General features: G+C 32.6%; 2 protein-coding genes and 1 long non-coding RNA gene across 5 annotated transcripts in view; 1 reads left to right on the forward strand and 2 right to left on the reverse strand.

Moving 5' to 3' along the window:
- Nucleotides 1–15850, reverse strand: part of LOC141381591 (uncharacterized) — a 419099-nt gene that overhangs the window by 364325 nt on the left and 38924 nt on the right. The window lies entirely within an intron of this gene.
- On the reverse strand, nt 252–7160 carry nudt5 (nudix (nucleoside diphosphate linked moiety X)-type motif 5). Of its 2 annotated transcripts, NM_001002086.1 has the most exon segments (10): nt 253–960; nt 1942–1995; nt 2075–2083; nt 2190–2291; nt 2382–2477; nt 2556–2663; nt 2747–2799; nt 6637–6704; nt 6830–6912; nt 7046–7160. In NM_001002086.1, coding segments are annotated over 9 exon segments (654 nt in total). In that variant the 5' UTR covers nt 6884–6912; nt 7046–7160; the 3' UTR covers nt 253–850.
- On the forward strand, nt 7391–15197 carry cdc123 (cell division cycle 123 homolog (S. cerevisiae)). Of its 2 annotated transcripts, none has more exons than XM_009299951.3 (13): nt 7391–7491; nt 7760–7831; nt 7925–7985; nt 8897–8929; nt 10419–10514; nt 10587–10693; nt 10781–10829; nt 12376–12451; nt 12592–12714; nt 12794–12822; nt 12989–13117; nt 13208–13345; nt 14826–15197. In XM_009299951.3, exons 1-13 carry the CDS (start codon nt 7418–7420, stop codon nt 14880–14882), a joined length of 1044 nt encoding a protein of 347 aa, XP_009298226.2. In that variant the 5' UTR covers nt 7391–7417; the 3' UTR covers nt 14883–15197.

Below are 15850 nucleotides of genomic sequence, written 5' to 3' on the forward strand. Positions count from 1 at the left end.
CAATATGGATCATATACAGTTTATAAACACATTTAGGATCTCAATTAATGACATTTAAACTTGTAGGTTAACAGGAAATGCAGGAATTTACGTTTTTAATCTAAATCGAGTGTGGTTCATTGACGCTGTTAATAAACTAGCCTAACAAGAAATATTATATAGTATATTATATTATTATAGCTTGATATACACTCATTTCTGTGTACACAGGAAGGAAAATAGATTGACATAGACATATACATACACAAATGCCAAATCTAAACCATCAGATTTTATTAGATAAAAAAGGAAAAGTTACTCATGTATACAGAAATGCATATATATGCAGTTTCCAGCGTTACCTGCATATTGCAGGCCTGTTGACAATTGGATAGTCTATAACAATATTCTACAGACCTTTTGTTAATACATATTTACAGTACGTCAAAAACACACTTTTAGGGTCAGCTTTAAATTTATATTAAGATCTGATCATAATTCAAAAAGTTTCCCCAATGAGGACATTTAATTTACTTATTTTGCTCTTCATTTTTAAATGTTCTTTCATTGTTATGGGTCAACAGCAGGCAAAGATTACAATGTGGTTACAATATCTGGAAAATTAACCCTACACTTTAGTTTAATTTTATCAGGAAAAAGTCCTATTTGCTATCACAAATTCTAAAACTGTGCAAAACACTGATTACCTGATAATTAAGTACTGTTAGTTTGTTAGGAATGTTGAGGCAACTGTGGTAAAACATGAAAGCCATGGTCAAGTACCGGATTTCATCTCTCTAAAGACCTCAAAAAAGTGTGTTACAGCTCAGAAAACGGTCTTCGTTGCATTCCAGAAGAGAGATCTGTGCATTTACTGCTTTAGCACTGGCAGCTCTCTGGGTTTAAAGAAGGCTTGAGACATTCCCATTGCATAAATGTACACCTTGCAGTCCACCACTATTTTCTCTTTCTGCAGCAGCTCTATAAATATATCAAAAAGAAACCATGATGAAAAGCAAAATATATGGGTCAAAGACAAAAGCATTGTTTTATTTGTGTTCGTAATTACACTCAACAAATCCATTGGTAAATTTAAAACACAATTCGTAATTACACAAATCCAATTCGTAAATTCAAAACACGATTCGTAATTACACAAATCCATTTCATAAATTCAAAACACGATTCGTAATTACACAAATCCATTTCTTAATTTCAAAACATCATTTGTAATTACACAAATCAAATTCGTAAATTCAAAACACGATTTATAATTATACAAATCCAATTCGTAAATTTAAAACACAATTCGTAATTACCTAAATCCAATTCGTAAATTCAAAACACGATTCGTAATTACACAAACCCAATTCGTAAATTTAAAACACGATTCGTAATTACACAAACCCAATTCGTAAATTCAAAACACGATTCGTAATTATACAAACCCAATTCGTAAATTCAAAACACGATTCGTAATTACGCAAATCCAATTCGTAAATTCAAAACACGATTCGTAATTACGCAAATCCAATTCGTAAATTTAAAACTTGATTCGTAATTACACAAATCCAATTCGTAAATTCAAAACACGATTCTTAAGTACACAAATCCAATTTGTGAACTTAAAACTTGATTCATAAATACACAAATCCAATTCGTAAATTCAAAACAAAATTCATAATATCCTTAAACCCAATTAATTTAAGGAAAATATTTTGACTTGTGAATTTAAATATAGTGTGTCGCATTTATGAATTGTGTTTTGAATTTACAAATAGGATTTTGTAAGTGAATTGTGCTGTGCATGTATAAATTTTATTTTGTAAATGTATGATTTCTGAGACTGGTCTGGCTCCATAATTGTTATTTGATACAGACACATCTCTTTTTAAACCTTTTTTTCACATCTATTTTTTCTTATAAGGATTATCATTTCTCATCAACAATATCGTTACTCACCATCAATTTTTTGCTGAAATTCATCCAGAGGTAGAAGAATAACCTCCACAAATTCTGAGAAACAAAAGACATGCTTTCAGGAAAAAAAAATAATCAATGATGGCAGCATTTATATTAGAAAACAAACCCATACCTCCATCACCTAGACATACAGTACAAGATGGAAAAAAGAGAAAGAGCAATCGTTTAAAAACACAACATGAATTTCAACATGACTGTGTTAGATACAGTAATGCTCCTTTACTCACCCAGCTGCTGTGTGGGGTTTATATTTTCAATGTCGTCTCCATTAATATGCACCATAACAATCTTTGTGCTGCAATTAGACAAGCCCGGGTCTAAACATGTAACTGAAAGATGGAAAATGTAACCGATGTTATCAAACCATGCAAGATTATATACATTTCATTGTGTATACACACATATTAAAAGACTTTTACCTGGTGTAACGCCCACTACCTCCCCTTTGTACCCAGTTTCCTCCTTCAGTTCTCTCAGAGCAGCAGTTTCAGCACTCTCGTTTTCATCTATCAGACCTGAGATATTCATGCACAGGCAATAATCAATAACTGTTATGTGTTATACTAAACAATATGAGACTGGTATCCTCAGACCTGCAGGAAACTCCAGTGTGTTGCATCCCATGGGTGGTCGAAACTGCTTGACCATGACGACGCAGTCTTTGTGTAGAGTCCTCTTCAGGAGAGCTATGATTCCCACACCTTTAGATCAAATGTTTTAATATTTAGAGCGTTGCAGCATAGAAAGAGAGAACATGAGAGTGTTTGAAAGCATGCACACACACCATCAGCTGCAGTGTTGGCGACTCGGGTTGTTCTCTTCACAGTTTCCCATGTTCTGAAGAGACAAAGTTCAACAAAGTCATTTAACGTGGACAATTTTAAACATTTTCTCAGCATGTGTTATTTTAAATATGTTTTTTATTAGATAGCTTGATGGAATAAAATATTAAACACATTATTTTAATTATCAACCCACCCAAGCAGCAACCATTTTATACACCTATATATCAACCTTATTGAACCATATTAGACTACCAAACTATATACATGTCTAACAAACTACATACTTATCTATATTCCCAAAACAACTACCTACAAATTCATCCAGCTACCTACTTATTTATCCAAATACATACCCATCCAACGACTATCTGCAAACTAAGTTATCCACATAACTACCTACAAATGTATCTACAATCTACCAGTTTATCTACTTTACAAACTACTTACAGATCCATTTAACTACCTAGCAACCTACCAACTATTTTTGTATACACCTAGCGATATATTGATCCACTCTAAATGCAACTACATACTTGTTCAACTAACACCAACCTGTCAATTCAACCAAATATAATCAACCACTTCACTTTCTTTTATCCATACGACATAAGTGACATATGTCACTTTAAGCTGTATAGAAGTTCCTTGAAGCATATCTAGTCTAATATTATTTTCTGTCATCATGGCAAAGAGAAAAAAAATCAGTGTCTGTCTGTCTATCTGTATATCCATCCATCTATCCATCTATCTATCTATCTATCTATCTACAGTGGGGATCGAAAGTTTGGGCACCCCAGGTAAAAATTTGTAGTAATGTGCGTAAAGAAGCCAAGGAAAGATGGAAAAATCTTCAAAAGGCATCAAATTACAGATTAGACATTCCTTTAATATGTCAAAAAAGTTAGATTTTATTTCCATCATTTACACTTTCAAAATAACAGAAAACAAAATAATGGCGTCTGCAAAAGTTTGGGCACCCTGCAGAGTTTATAGCATGCACTGCCCCCTTTGAAAATCTGAGACCTGACAGTGTCATGGATTGTTCTCAATCATCGTCAGCAAAGACCAAGTGATGTCAATCTTAAAGGTTTTAAATGCCCAAACTCATCCAACTCATCTGACCTTGCCCCAACAATCAGCATCATGGGTTCTTCTAAGCAGTTGTCTAGAAAACTGAAACTGAAAATAGTTGATGCTCACAAAAAAGGGAAAAGGCTATAAGAAGATAGCAAAGCGTATTCAGATGCCAATATCATCTGTACGGAATGTAATTAAGAAATGGCAGTCATCAGGAACAGTTGAAGTTAAAGCAAGATCTGGAAGACCAAGAAAAATATCAGACAGAACAGCTCGCAGGATTGTGAGAAAAACAAGTCAAAACCCACGTTTGACTGCACAATCCCTCCAGAAAGATCTGGCAGACACTGGAACTGTGGTACACTATTCCACTATAAAGAGATACTTGTACAAATATGGTCTTCATGGAGTCATCAGAAGAAAACCTCTTTTACGTCCTCACCACAAAAAAACAGCGTTTGAACTTTGCAAATGAACATATAGACAAGCCTGATACATTTTGGAAACAAGTTCTGTGGACCGATGAGGTTAAAATAGAACTTTTTGGCCGGAATGAGCAAAGGTACGTTTGGAGAAGAAAGGGCACAGAATTTAATGAAAAAAACCTCTGTCCAACTGTTAAGCATGGAGGTGGTTCAGTCATGCTTTGGGCTTTTATTGCAGCCAGTGGCACAGGGAACATTTCACGAGTAGAAAGAGAAATGAATTCAATAAAATTTCAGCAAATTTTGGATGGTAACTTGATGCCACCTGTAAAAAAGCTAAAGTTAAAGAGAGGATGGCCCCTACAAATGGATAATGATCCTAAACACACCTCAAAATCCACAATGGATTACATCAAGAGATGTAAACTGAAGGTTTTGCCATGGCCTTCACAATCTCCTGACCTCAACATTATTGAAAATTTATGGATAGACCTTTAAAGAGCAGTGCATGACAGACAGCCCAGATATCTCAAAGAACTGGAAGACTTTTGTAAGAAAGAATGGGCAAAGATACCTCAAACAAGAATTGAAAGACTCTTGACTGGCTACAAAAAGCGTTTACAAGCTGTGATACTTGCCAAAGGGGGCAGTACAAGATTTTAACTCTGCAGGGTGCCCAAACTTTTGCAGACGCCATTTTTTTGTTTTCTGTTATTTTGAAAGTGTAAATGATGGAAATAAAATCTTAACTTTTTTGACATATTGAAAGAATGTCTAATCTGTAATTTGATGCCTTCTGGAGATTTTTCCATCTTTCCTTGGCTTCTTTATGCACATTAATACAAATTTTTACCTGGGGTGCCCAAACTTTCGATCCCCACTGTATGTATGTATGTATGTATGTATGTATGCAAGTATGTATCTATCTGTCTGTCTGTCTGTCTGTCTGTCTGTCTGTCTGTCTGTCTATCTATCTGTATATCTATCTGTCTATCTATCTATCTATCTATCTATCTATCTATCTATCTATCTATCTATCTATCTATCTATCTATCTATCTATCTATCTATCTATCTATCACACACACATGACCTTTGACCTATAACCAAAACAACAAATAAATGTCAATCATGTCGTTACACATATTATTAATGTTTTATTTCCCACGTGTAAGGAATAAATTGATGCCATCTACCTGTAGATACGTAGATGAAGAGGCGCCCTCTAGTGTACCTAAGGTGATAATGGTCTGTGTTCGAACTGGCTAAAATGTGTAATGACGTTAGCCGTTTCAAACATAACAGGGGGCGCTAAACTGCGGTTTTCTCTGTGTTATTATCTATGATGTTTAACAGAGTAAATGAATGTTCACAGTATGTCTTATAATATTTTTTTTCTTCTGGATAAAGTCTTATTTGTTTTATTTTGGCAGTAATAAAAGCAGTTTTAAATAAATACATATATATTTTGAATAATTTTAAGGTCACTAATTATCTCCTATAAGCAGTATATTTTTCAATGGTCTACAGAACAAACCATCGTTATACAATAACTTGACTAATTACATTGACCTGCCTAGTTAACCTAATTAACCTGGTGAAGAATTTACATGTCACTTTAAGCTGTATAGAAGTTTCTTGAAGCATATCTAGTCTAATATTATTTACTGTCATCATGGCAAAGAGAAAATAAATCAGTGTCTGTCTGTCTATCTGTATATCCATCTGTATATCCATCTATCCATCTACCTATCTATCTATCTATCTATCTATCTATCTATCTATCTATCCAATTACATTCCAATCCACCAATCTACTTTAATAACTACTTATTTGTTCAACTACCTATCACACAGGGGTGGATTTACCCATAAGGGAAGCAACCGGCCGCTTAGGGTCTAAACATATATATATATTTGTCTAGACATATATAAGACTTATGAATTATATACAACATAATTTTCTATTATATTTTAAATAGTGAGGGTCTAACAAATAATGACATAACTAATGCATCTGCACCAATTTTTTTAGGAAGGTTGGGCCCAGTTAGGTAGCAGGGGTGGGTGTTACCACCTCTATCACAGCAACCTACAAATTTTCCTACCCCATCATCTAGTTATTAACCCACTAACCTACATACAAGGAAATATGTATTGTTCAAATAAACCAATTCAAACAATATTATTTATCTGATTGTTGTTTCTTGTCATTTTGCTACACTATAAACCAGATTATTCCAATTATATATCTAGAAATAAACAGGAAAAATACTTCAGCGCGTTTGATGCAATTAAAAAATAAACCAGATTATTTTGATCAATGAGAGTATCATCACGTCCACTCAGTCCAGAGGTCACATATCATTCACATACAGTCGATCAATACCTGGTGCTTCCAGAAGGATCCACATAAGTTGTTTTCTCAAGCTTCACCCAATTTCCACTCGCTACCAACTAAAATTCAACACAGAGAGGTCAAATTTAGTATGAAAAAGCAGTTTATAACAACGTTCGATGGTTTACATAATAACAAATCAAAACTTTAAGATGGACCTATGCCTTTAAAAGCAGATTCTTACCTCCTCTTTGATTACATGAGGTTCTGTAGTGGTGGCTTTCGTTGGAGAGCTCATCTTGATCAGTCTGAACAGCTACAGTAATTCTGCACGTACAACAGAAATTAAGTTACAAGGCGCATGATGTTGTCATTGATGACCTCACAGCCTATTTATACGACTTAACACATGACGACATAAACAATATGTCATAATCGTTTAAGTTAGATTGGTACATACCAGCAAAATTGCGGAAATGTGTCAAAAAAATCACAGCGACTTATCCTGACAAACCAAGTGATGTTGTTTAGTTGGTTTTCACACATGTAATCACGTGTTCACCGAACATCTGCCTGCGTGTGTGCAGCTAAAATAGTTCCCCCTCTTGCTGTCTCGATGTTATCGCTGCACACATAATACTGTTAACCAGTTCAACTTATTTAAAATAAAAGAAGTAAGTTAGCGTGTAAAATTCAGAGTGATGGTTAAAACAGAGTTTCGTTTAAACAGAAAAATGCGCAGTCGTGAACCGGAACTGCTGTTATGTGGTACTATCGCCATGTCGGAATGTTTTTGAGGTTGCACAGATTACCAGTGTAACTTTCAGGCAGCATGAAGAAGGAGCAGGTTGTCAACTGTCAATTTTCTGTTTGGTATCCTCTATTCAAGAAACACACTATTAAAAGGTATGAAAGGTGCTTACTTTATGGTAATATATAATGATCGGGGCTCACAGGTACAAAAAAGGAAAAAAAAATCACGCGCTAGGCTATTAAGTAACATTATATAGCAACGTGTACTTAAATACCCATTTATTCTCCAACCATCACACTTACCTACCATCTTAAAGTCTATAATACGTACTATAGCATGTCTTCGAATAATGATCGACATTTTAATTAAAGTATTATGTTGTAGGTAAACATTCAGTGATGATATGTTCTGTTTCCCCAGCCTGATTTTACCCATACCTCAAAATGTAATCGATTACCTATTAGATGATGGGACACTTGTGGTTTCTGGCAGGTGAGATTTGGACAAAAGTATGGTACTTAAAAAACTGCAGCACTTTCCTGTCTTGTCTTTATGAAATAAATGTCTTATTGTGTCTTTTTATAGTGAGAACAACAATTTACAAACACAGGCCAACAACAGTGACTCTGACGAGGAGGACATTCAGGTCAGAGTGTGTATATGTGCTTTTGTGACATATCAGGCCACAAATCTGTATAACGATATAGATATGACACAGATATTACAAGAAAGTGGTGAATTGTGGTGGTGAAGTATTATAAGTACTTATAAGCTCAGAAAGCCATCACCTTTTGGGACTATTATGAACTACTTTCTAACAGAGGCTACATGTGCTGTTGAAGATTACATATGAGAGGTTTGCACTGACTGTGGGCTATATTTCGTGTTGTTTTTTTAAACCCAAATAAGGACTAAATGTATGCTCTGTGTAGTTTTTCTGTATTTGATAACATATCAGAGACTGTAAGTGTCTGTATGTGTTCATACATGTTGCATCTAGTTATTTATTTTACATGATTTCAGACGTTACAGTAGGTTATTTCGCATTATCATTGATCTGCAGTTATAATCAAATCCTGTTCATAGAAAGATTAGTAATGAACATTTATACACAAGTATTTATGTGTATAAAACATCTGTTTCGTGAGAAGTGCTTCTCATAGGATATGTGAACAACCTGTACGGCGTTACATTTCCTTGAGTAAAAATTACATCATCTGAAACTTTCTGTAGTACACCACGTCCACCAACAGGGTACCTTTTTGGCAGTGGAAACGCAAGCTTCAAAAAAAAGTGACCCGTATCGTACATCTCAGTGGAAACGGGCCATAAATCAAATAGAATTAGTTTATTTCAGAAAGTATAACTGCATACCGTTTTCCATGAGGGTTGGGTTTAAGGATAGGGTAGGGTTAGAAAATAGAGTTTGTCCAATGGAAAGCAACGTAATGTCCCCACAATTCACAAAAACAAAGCTGTTGGAGTGAACTATATTGTACATTAAGATATCTGAAATAACGCAGCTTTCTTAATTCTCATAAATGCTTTTGATTCCAGTGGACTGATGATGAAACTACAACGACAGTTACAGTGAGTCTTATTCCTCAGTCAAATTGAGGTAAAGTTGGCTTTATTTTCGTGCATTTGTACATTTCTGAACAGTGACAACTCGTGACACTGTGCCTATATTGTTTACCGTGCTACTTTGACTGAATTATCAGTCTGAAACCATATAAATGCAGCTGCTAAGTATGCTTTGAAGCAAGTGGTGGACAAATGCCAAATTTCCCCATCTTTTATCAATGTTTACATTTTAAACAAGCAACAAAAGGAGTGGGATGCATTGGAAAATAATGAATTATACGAAATACAACTTGAAATCTTAAACAGAATTTTAAGACTTGATCAAGTGGTTTTTAACAGATGTGGTATTGGACATGCATGAATAACCCATAGTTTTTTGCTCCAAGATGAAAACCCGATACTGTGTGTTTGCACAATTACCCTTACTATAAAACATATTTTACTGGACTGTCCTGCTTTTAGGTGGTTCATTCCGCTGTGGCGACCCCAGATTAATAAAGGGACTAAGCCGACAAGAAAATGAATGAACAAATGTATGTCCTGCTTTTAATGATTTCAGAAGACTTTATGAAATTAAATCTCTCAAGGACATTTTTAGCAAAGTGAATATTTCTTTTAGAATTTGTATGATGTGTTAACATTGTTTACAGTCAATTGAATAGTGCTAATGTTGTTTTAAATGGTCATAGGGTTTCAGTAATGTAAGATAATGTATTTTTGTTGGCCTGTGTTTGTGAATTAACACTTAAACTCTTGTTTAATTTATGTATTCGTTTGTTTGTTGATTTTTAATTGTGTATTTATTATTGAAATGTTCCTGCCTTGAAAATAGCCTTGGTTGCTGACATGGCATTGAATAAAAAAATACATTACATTACTTTGCATTACTGAAACCTTATGACCAATCAAAACAAGCACTATTCAATTGACTGTGAACAGTGTTGTACTTTAAGTCAGTCATTGGCTGCTAATATCCATTTATTCATTTTCTTGTTGGCTTAGTCCCTTTATTAATCCGGGGTCGCCACAGCGGAATGAACCGCCAACTTATCCAGCAAGTTTTTACGCAGGAGATGCCCTTTCAGCCACAACCCATCTCTGGGAAACATCCACACTCACACTCATACACTACAGACAATTTAGCCTTCCCAATTCACCTGTACCGTATGTCTTTGGACTGTGGGGGAAACCGGAGCACCCAGGGGAAACCCACGCGAAGGCAGGGAGAACATGCAAACTCCACACAGAAACACCAATTGAGCCGAGGTTCGAACCAGCGACCTTCTTGCTGTGAGGCAAACGTGCTACCCACTGTGCCACTGCCTCGCCGGGCTGCTAATATGATTTCCCTAATTATAATTTGTAAAGGAATACTTTTCTAATATTATATCGTCATAGAAAAAGTCGGAATGTGCAAACATAAAACCAACTTTACCTCATTGTCAACTTATGTTAATACTTTTGCATATACTAAATTATTATTATTATTTTGCAGGCTCCAGAATTTCCAGAGTTCAATGTAAAAGTGCAAGAAGCAATAAATGTTCTGGGCGGCTGCATTTTCCCAAAGCTGAACTGGAGCGCTCCGAGGGTGAGGAGATTCTACGGTTGCGTTTTTATCAACATGAATGTATAGTACTTATACTATCTGTTTTCCTGTCAGGATGCAAACTGGATTGCCCTGAACAGCTCCTTACAGTGTCAGAGTCTAAGCGAAATCTTCCTGCTTTTCAAAAGTTCTGATTTCATCACGCACGATCTCACACAGCCGTAAGTGTCTATGATGCCTCACTGGTGCATAAATGCTGATTTCCATGTTGTCAGGTTGGTTAATGTTTATACTTTGATACCTGACAGATTCCTCCACTGTAGTGATGATTCTCCTGACCCAACTATAAATTATGAGGTACTGAAAATATATTTCTTCCCACCGTTTTGTTTCATTGCACACTATCATGTTCACTGTTGCCAACTTATTTTTCAAAGGAAGTTTCTAAAGGGGGAACAGCTTGTTGCTAATTGAAGCTGTTATGTGTCATTGTGATGTAATTGCAACTTAAAACTGAATCTTTTTGTAATCTACAAAACAAATAAATAAAGCGTTTTCTCAAATTGACTGGCCATCTCAGGAAAAAACATTATTTGAAATATGTTTATTTAGATTTATTTGATATATTAGACTATTTGTATAAGAAACAGAAATGCTCAACCTTTTTGATTTATTATTTTATTTACAATTTATCTTTTAAAGGTAACTCTTTAAAAGTTGCTAAAAGTAGCCAAATTAATGTTAAATACTGCTAAATTAGTTTTAAGCTTGTTTGTTTTTATTGATTTTAATTTTATTGCAAAACCCTGCAAACAGTACAGAATATTAACTTATTATTACACAGAATTTACTTTTTACCCCAACATTTGTTAAACAGGAATAACATTTACAATAAATGATCAAGTAAAATGATAAATGAGATATTTGTAATAATAAAATAATAATAATAATAATAAATAATAAAAATAAATTGATACATTTAATTTGACCAGTGTTTGTGCATGTATATAATAAAAATAAATAAATATAAAAAAAAATTCTTTACATTGAATTTTAAATGGCATCTTTCCAAAGCCTTCCCATTTTTCCCATTCACAGTGACTGAAAGAAGACCACACATTTTTAAAGCTCTCTGCTTTATCTCTGATTACATATGTTAATTTTTTAAGAGCAAGATTATCAAACATCTCCTTTATCCATTGTGCAAGAACATGTCTTTGGGTATTCAATTCAATTCAATTCAGCTTTATTTGTATAGCGCTTTTTCATACCAATGCTAGGTGCTTTTTAAAAGAAAATGTTGCTATGGTATTATGAAAAGTTTCTTATATTATATTATATTATATTATATTATATTATATTATATTATATTATATTATATTATATTATATTATATTATATTATATTATAAAGCATTTGTGGTTTGTAGGATTGTTCTAAACAAATAAGTACTTCAAAAGATGTAAATGAGATATTTATTTTAAAAACATACAAATTCTGAACCGCACTTTTTTAACAACATTAAATATAACACTATTTAGTTTAATTAATTAAATTTAATTTATTTTTTCATTTAATTAATTTTTTATTTAATTTAATTACTTTATTTTGTTTTATTAAATGAAACCCATTAAATAATGCTTAAAATCTTTCAAATTCATTTTATTATTAAATTAAATTATTTAATTAAATTTTATTTATTTTATTTTATTTGATTAAATGTAACCTGTTGAATATATATATATATATATATATATATATATATATATATATATATATATATATATATATATATATATATATATATATATATATATATATATATATATATATATATATTATTTATTTTTTTTATTTTTTATTTTTTTTACTAAATTCTAACTTGTATCTGATTTTTGTGCAGTTGGTGTTGAGAAAATGGAGTGAACTCATTCCAGGAGGGGAATTTCGTTGCTTTGTGAAAGAGAACAAACTAATCGGTATGAAATTTCAACATCTATTAAACTAAAAAAAGAATATTCTGTTTTATAATCCTTAAGAGTAATACATTGCATATTTTTACGAATATATTTTTTTAAAAATGGCATATATACTGAGATCATGTTTGATATTATTTTAGCGATATGTCAGCGAGATTATACACAACATTACCAGCACATCGGCAAACAAGAGGCCAGCATCTCCACCTCTATACTTCAATTCTTCAGAGACAACATTCAATACCAGTTTCCAGATGAGGACTGTAAGTGTAGAAGAGGTTGAATTTTGTTTCTTACTTTAAAAACATGCGTTGACAATAATCATACCTCTTTTTTGTGCAGTTGTCCTGGATGTTTACAGAGACAGCTCAGTAAGTTTTACATTTAAACATGCCATTTTCTGTAGTGTATTTTACTTCGTTTTACAGTATTCATCAACATATTACAAAAGTCTAATATTCAGAATGAAATAATCAAATCAAGCATAGAAAATAACAATTGAAAAACACAAACCTTAAAAAGTGTGTGTTTCTAAAGGGACGTGTGTGGTTGATTGACTTCAATCCGTTTGGTGAAGTCACAGACTCGCTACTTTTCACGTGGGAGGAGCTCACGTCTGGCAAAAACCTCACAGCCAATCAGACACAAGAGGAAACAGCGCTGCCGGTACTTCATACTTTAAAAGAAAAGGTCTATGTTTTACATCAAGCCCTGTTGGAATATTATAATAACAGCATGTGTACTACATTATATTAGGATGGACCTGCTTTTCGGTGCACTAACAGTGAGGTGACAGTACAGCCCAGCCCATGTCTGTCCTACAGAATCCCACGAGACTTCTTGGACCTGACCACAGGCGAAGATGCCTATAAGCTCATTGATTTTCTTAAGCTGGTAAGATATTTAACAAATAAAAAACAAAACAGTATGTCTGTAGAAAAAGACTGGAAAACTATAACACTATGATGTGTTGTTCATACAGAAAAATGTGGAAGAGTTGTGTGATAATTATTCTCCAAATGTTAATGTCACTTATTTGACAACAACCAATTAAAATCACATTTTGAGATTTCAGAATTATTTCAGAGAAGTCAGAATTATTATTAATTATTTATTCAATTTAAACTTTTATATTTTTTTATTTACATACTATACTATTTTTAGATATTTTTAAATTGTATCATTTGTTTAAATACTGTGAACATTTTGATTAATCTGTTAATCATCGCTTGAGAAATATTTGAAAAAGAAAAAATAACCCTCAACTGTATATACCGTACAGCGGAAAATCAATATCAGAGACAATTTTTTACATTTCAAACTCACTACTTAGTTTTATTTTGAAGTTTTCCAAACATGAGCTTAAAAAACAACACAGTTTTAAGCTTGTTTCGTGTTTTCTGAAGCTCAGTATTAAAAAAATAAGATTAGGAAATGAACGCTTATAAAAACTTAGTAGTAGTACTCAATGATTAGATGTAAATAATAATAATGATAATAATTAGTAGTAGTAGTAAAAGCTGTAAATTTAGTAGTCCATGATTAGAACAACAATGTAAAAAAAAATCCAGTGCTGTTTTTTTTTTTTTGGTCCAGATATCTTTTTTATACTGTTTTTATATAATATTGTATACAGTATCTCATAGAAAATGCTTAAAAAGTGCTCTTTTACACCTGTTAAGTAGGATAACTTTAAATAGGAATAAGCTGCGATCTCGAATTTTAGCAAATTGAATGTAGGAAACTGTAAAATATTCTTCAATTTTAATCTCCACTGTGTATATATAAGTTGACTGTGTGATATACAGTTGAAGTCAGAATTATAAGCCCCCCTTTGAATTATTTTCTCTTTTTTTAAATATTTCCCAAATTATGTTTAACAGAGCAAGGAAATTTTCACGGTATGTCTAATAATATTTTTTCTTCTGGAGAAAATCTTATTTGATTTATTTCGGCTAGAATAAAAGCAGTTTTTAATTTTTTAAAACCCATTTTAAGGTCAATTTTTAGCCCCTTTAAGCTATATATTTTTTCGATAGTCTACAGAACAAACCATCATTATACAATAACTTGCCTAATTACCCCAACCTGCCTAGTTAACCTAATTAGCCTAGTTAAGCCTTTAAATATCACTTTAAGCTGTATAGAAGTGTCTTGAAAAAATCTAGTCAAATATTATTTACTGTCATCATGGCAAAGATAAAATAAATCAATTATTATAGATGAGTTATTAAAACTATTATGTTTAGAAATGTGCTAAAAAAATCTGCTCTCTGTTAAACAGAAATTGGGGAAACAAAATAAACAGGGGGGCTAATAATTCTGACTTCAACTGTATATATTGACATATTTCTTTTCTGTGTCTTCTCAGAAGAGGGGTCAACAGGAGGAGGAGGAGGAGTCTAATGAAGAAGGGGAGGAGCCTCAGTAGTAAACTGGTGTATATTTGTGCCACCTTCCTGTAGTTTACTTCAAGTTGTATAGAAGTGAACTGTAAGACTCTGATTGGCTGCTTCAGGATTAAGATGAAGCTTAAGGTACTAAACCTTGTAGGAAGCTCCTCTTACTGTATATAATTGGATGATCGGTGCTGACCAACAAAGTCCCTGTCAATACGTCTGTGATGCAGAAAACATTTTTATGCTTTCTATCTGTAATAATGCACACACACTCTTAACACTTTCACTGTGCAATAGATGTTAAACTGTGCTACGAAGTAATAAAAGAGATGTTTAATAATGCAAAATGTCCCTGTCTCAATGATTATATTTGTGCACATCAAATCCAAAATCACAAAACAAATCTCGGCTGATTTTTCAGCATCCACATGAGGGCGCCAAACACCAAGACAAATATATTGTGGATGGGAATAATTGCAAATACTTAATTTTTCTATTTTAATTTCAACATGCATACAATTAATTAGGATTTCAATCGAAAACACAGTAAGCTAAAATATTAGAGAATTTAAAATGCAATGGAAATGTGTGTAGTATGTTTATATATTGTTCACACTTATAGTTTCCAAAAATGTTAAATTAGCTAAAATTGTTGTGTTTAATTAGAAAAAATAAAAGCCTCATCTAATCAGAACAAACTAAATTAATTAATTTTTGATATATTTTGGATTACTAGTACAAATAAAAGATATATAATATAATATTGCCATATTTTAATGTTATCAGACAATGATATTTATCTGGAGAGACTTTTAAAGAAAATAATATAATAAATATATGAATAATTAAAGGTGAATCCTTCAAAAATGGTAGAATTTTTATCAAAAGTATACCAAAAACTGTTTTAGATTGTTATGTATTATTTATTGCTCTTGTTCTATTTTTATTGATATAATTTGTAGATTTATAAAATGCTATAAATTTGATTTGGTTTTGCCAT

This window comes from Danio rerio, chromosome 4 (assembly GCF_049306965.1).
Source record: "Danio rerio strain Tuebingen ecotype United States chromosome 4, GRCz12tu, whole genome shotgun sequence".
Taxonomy (NCBI): Eukaryota; Metazoa; Chordata; class Actinopteri; order Cypriniformes; family Danionidae; genus Danio; species Danio rerio.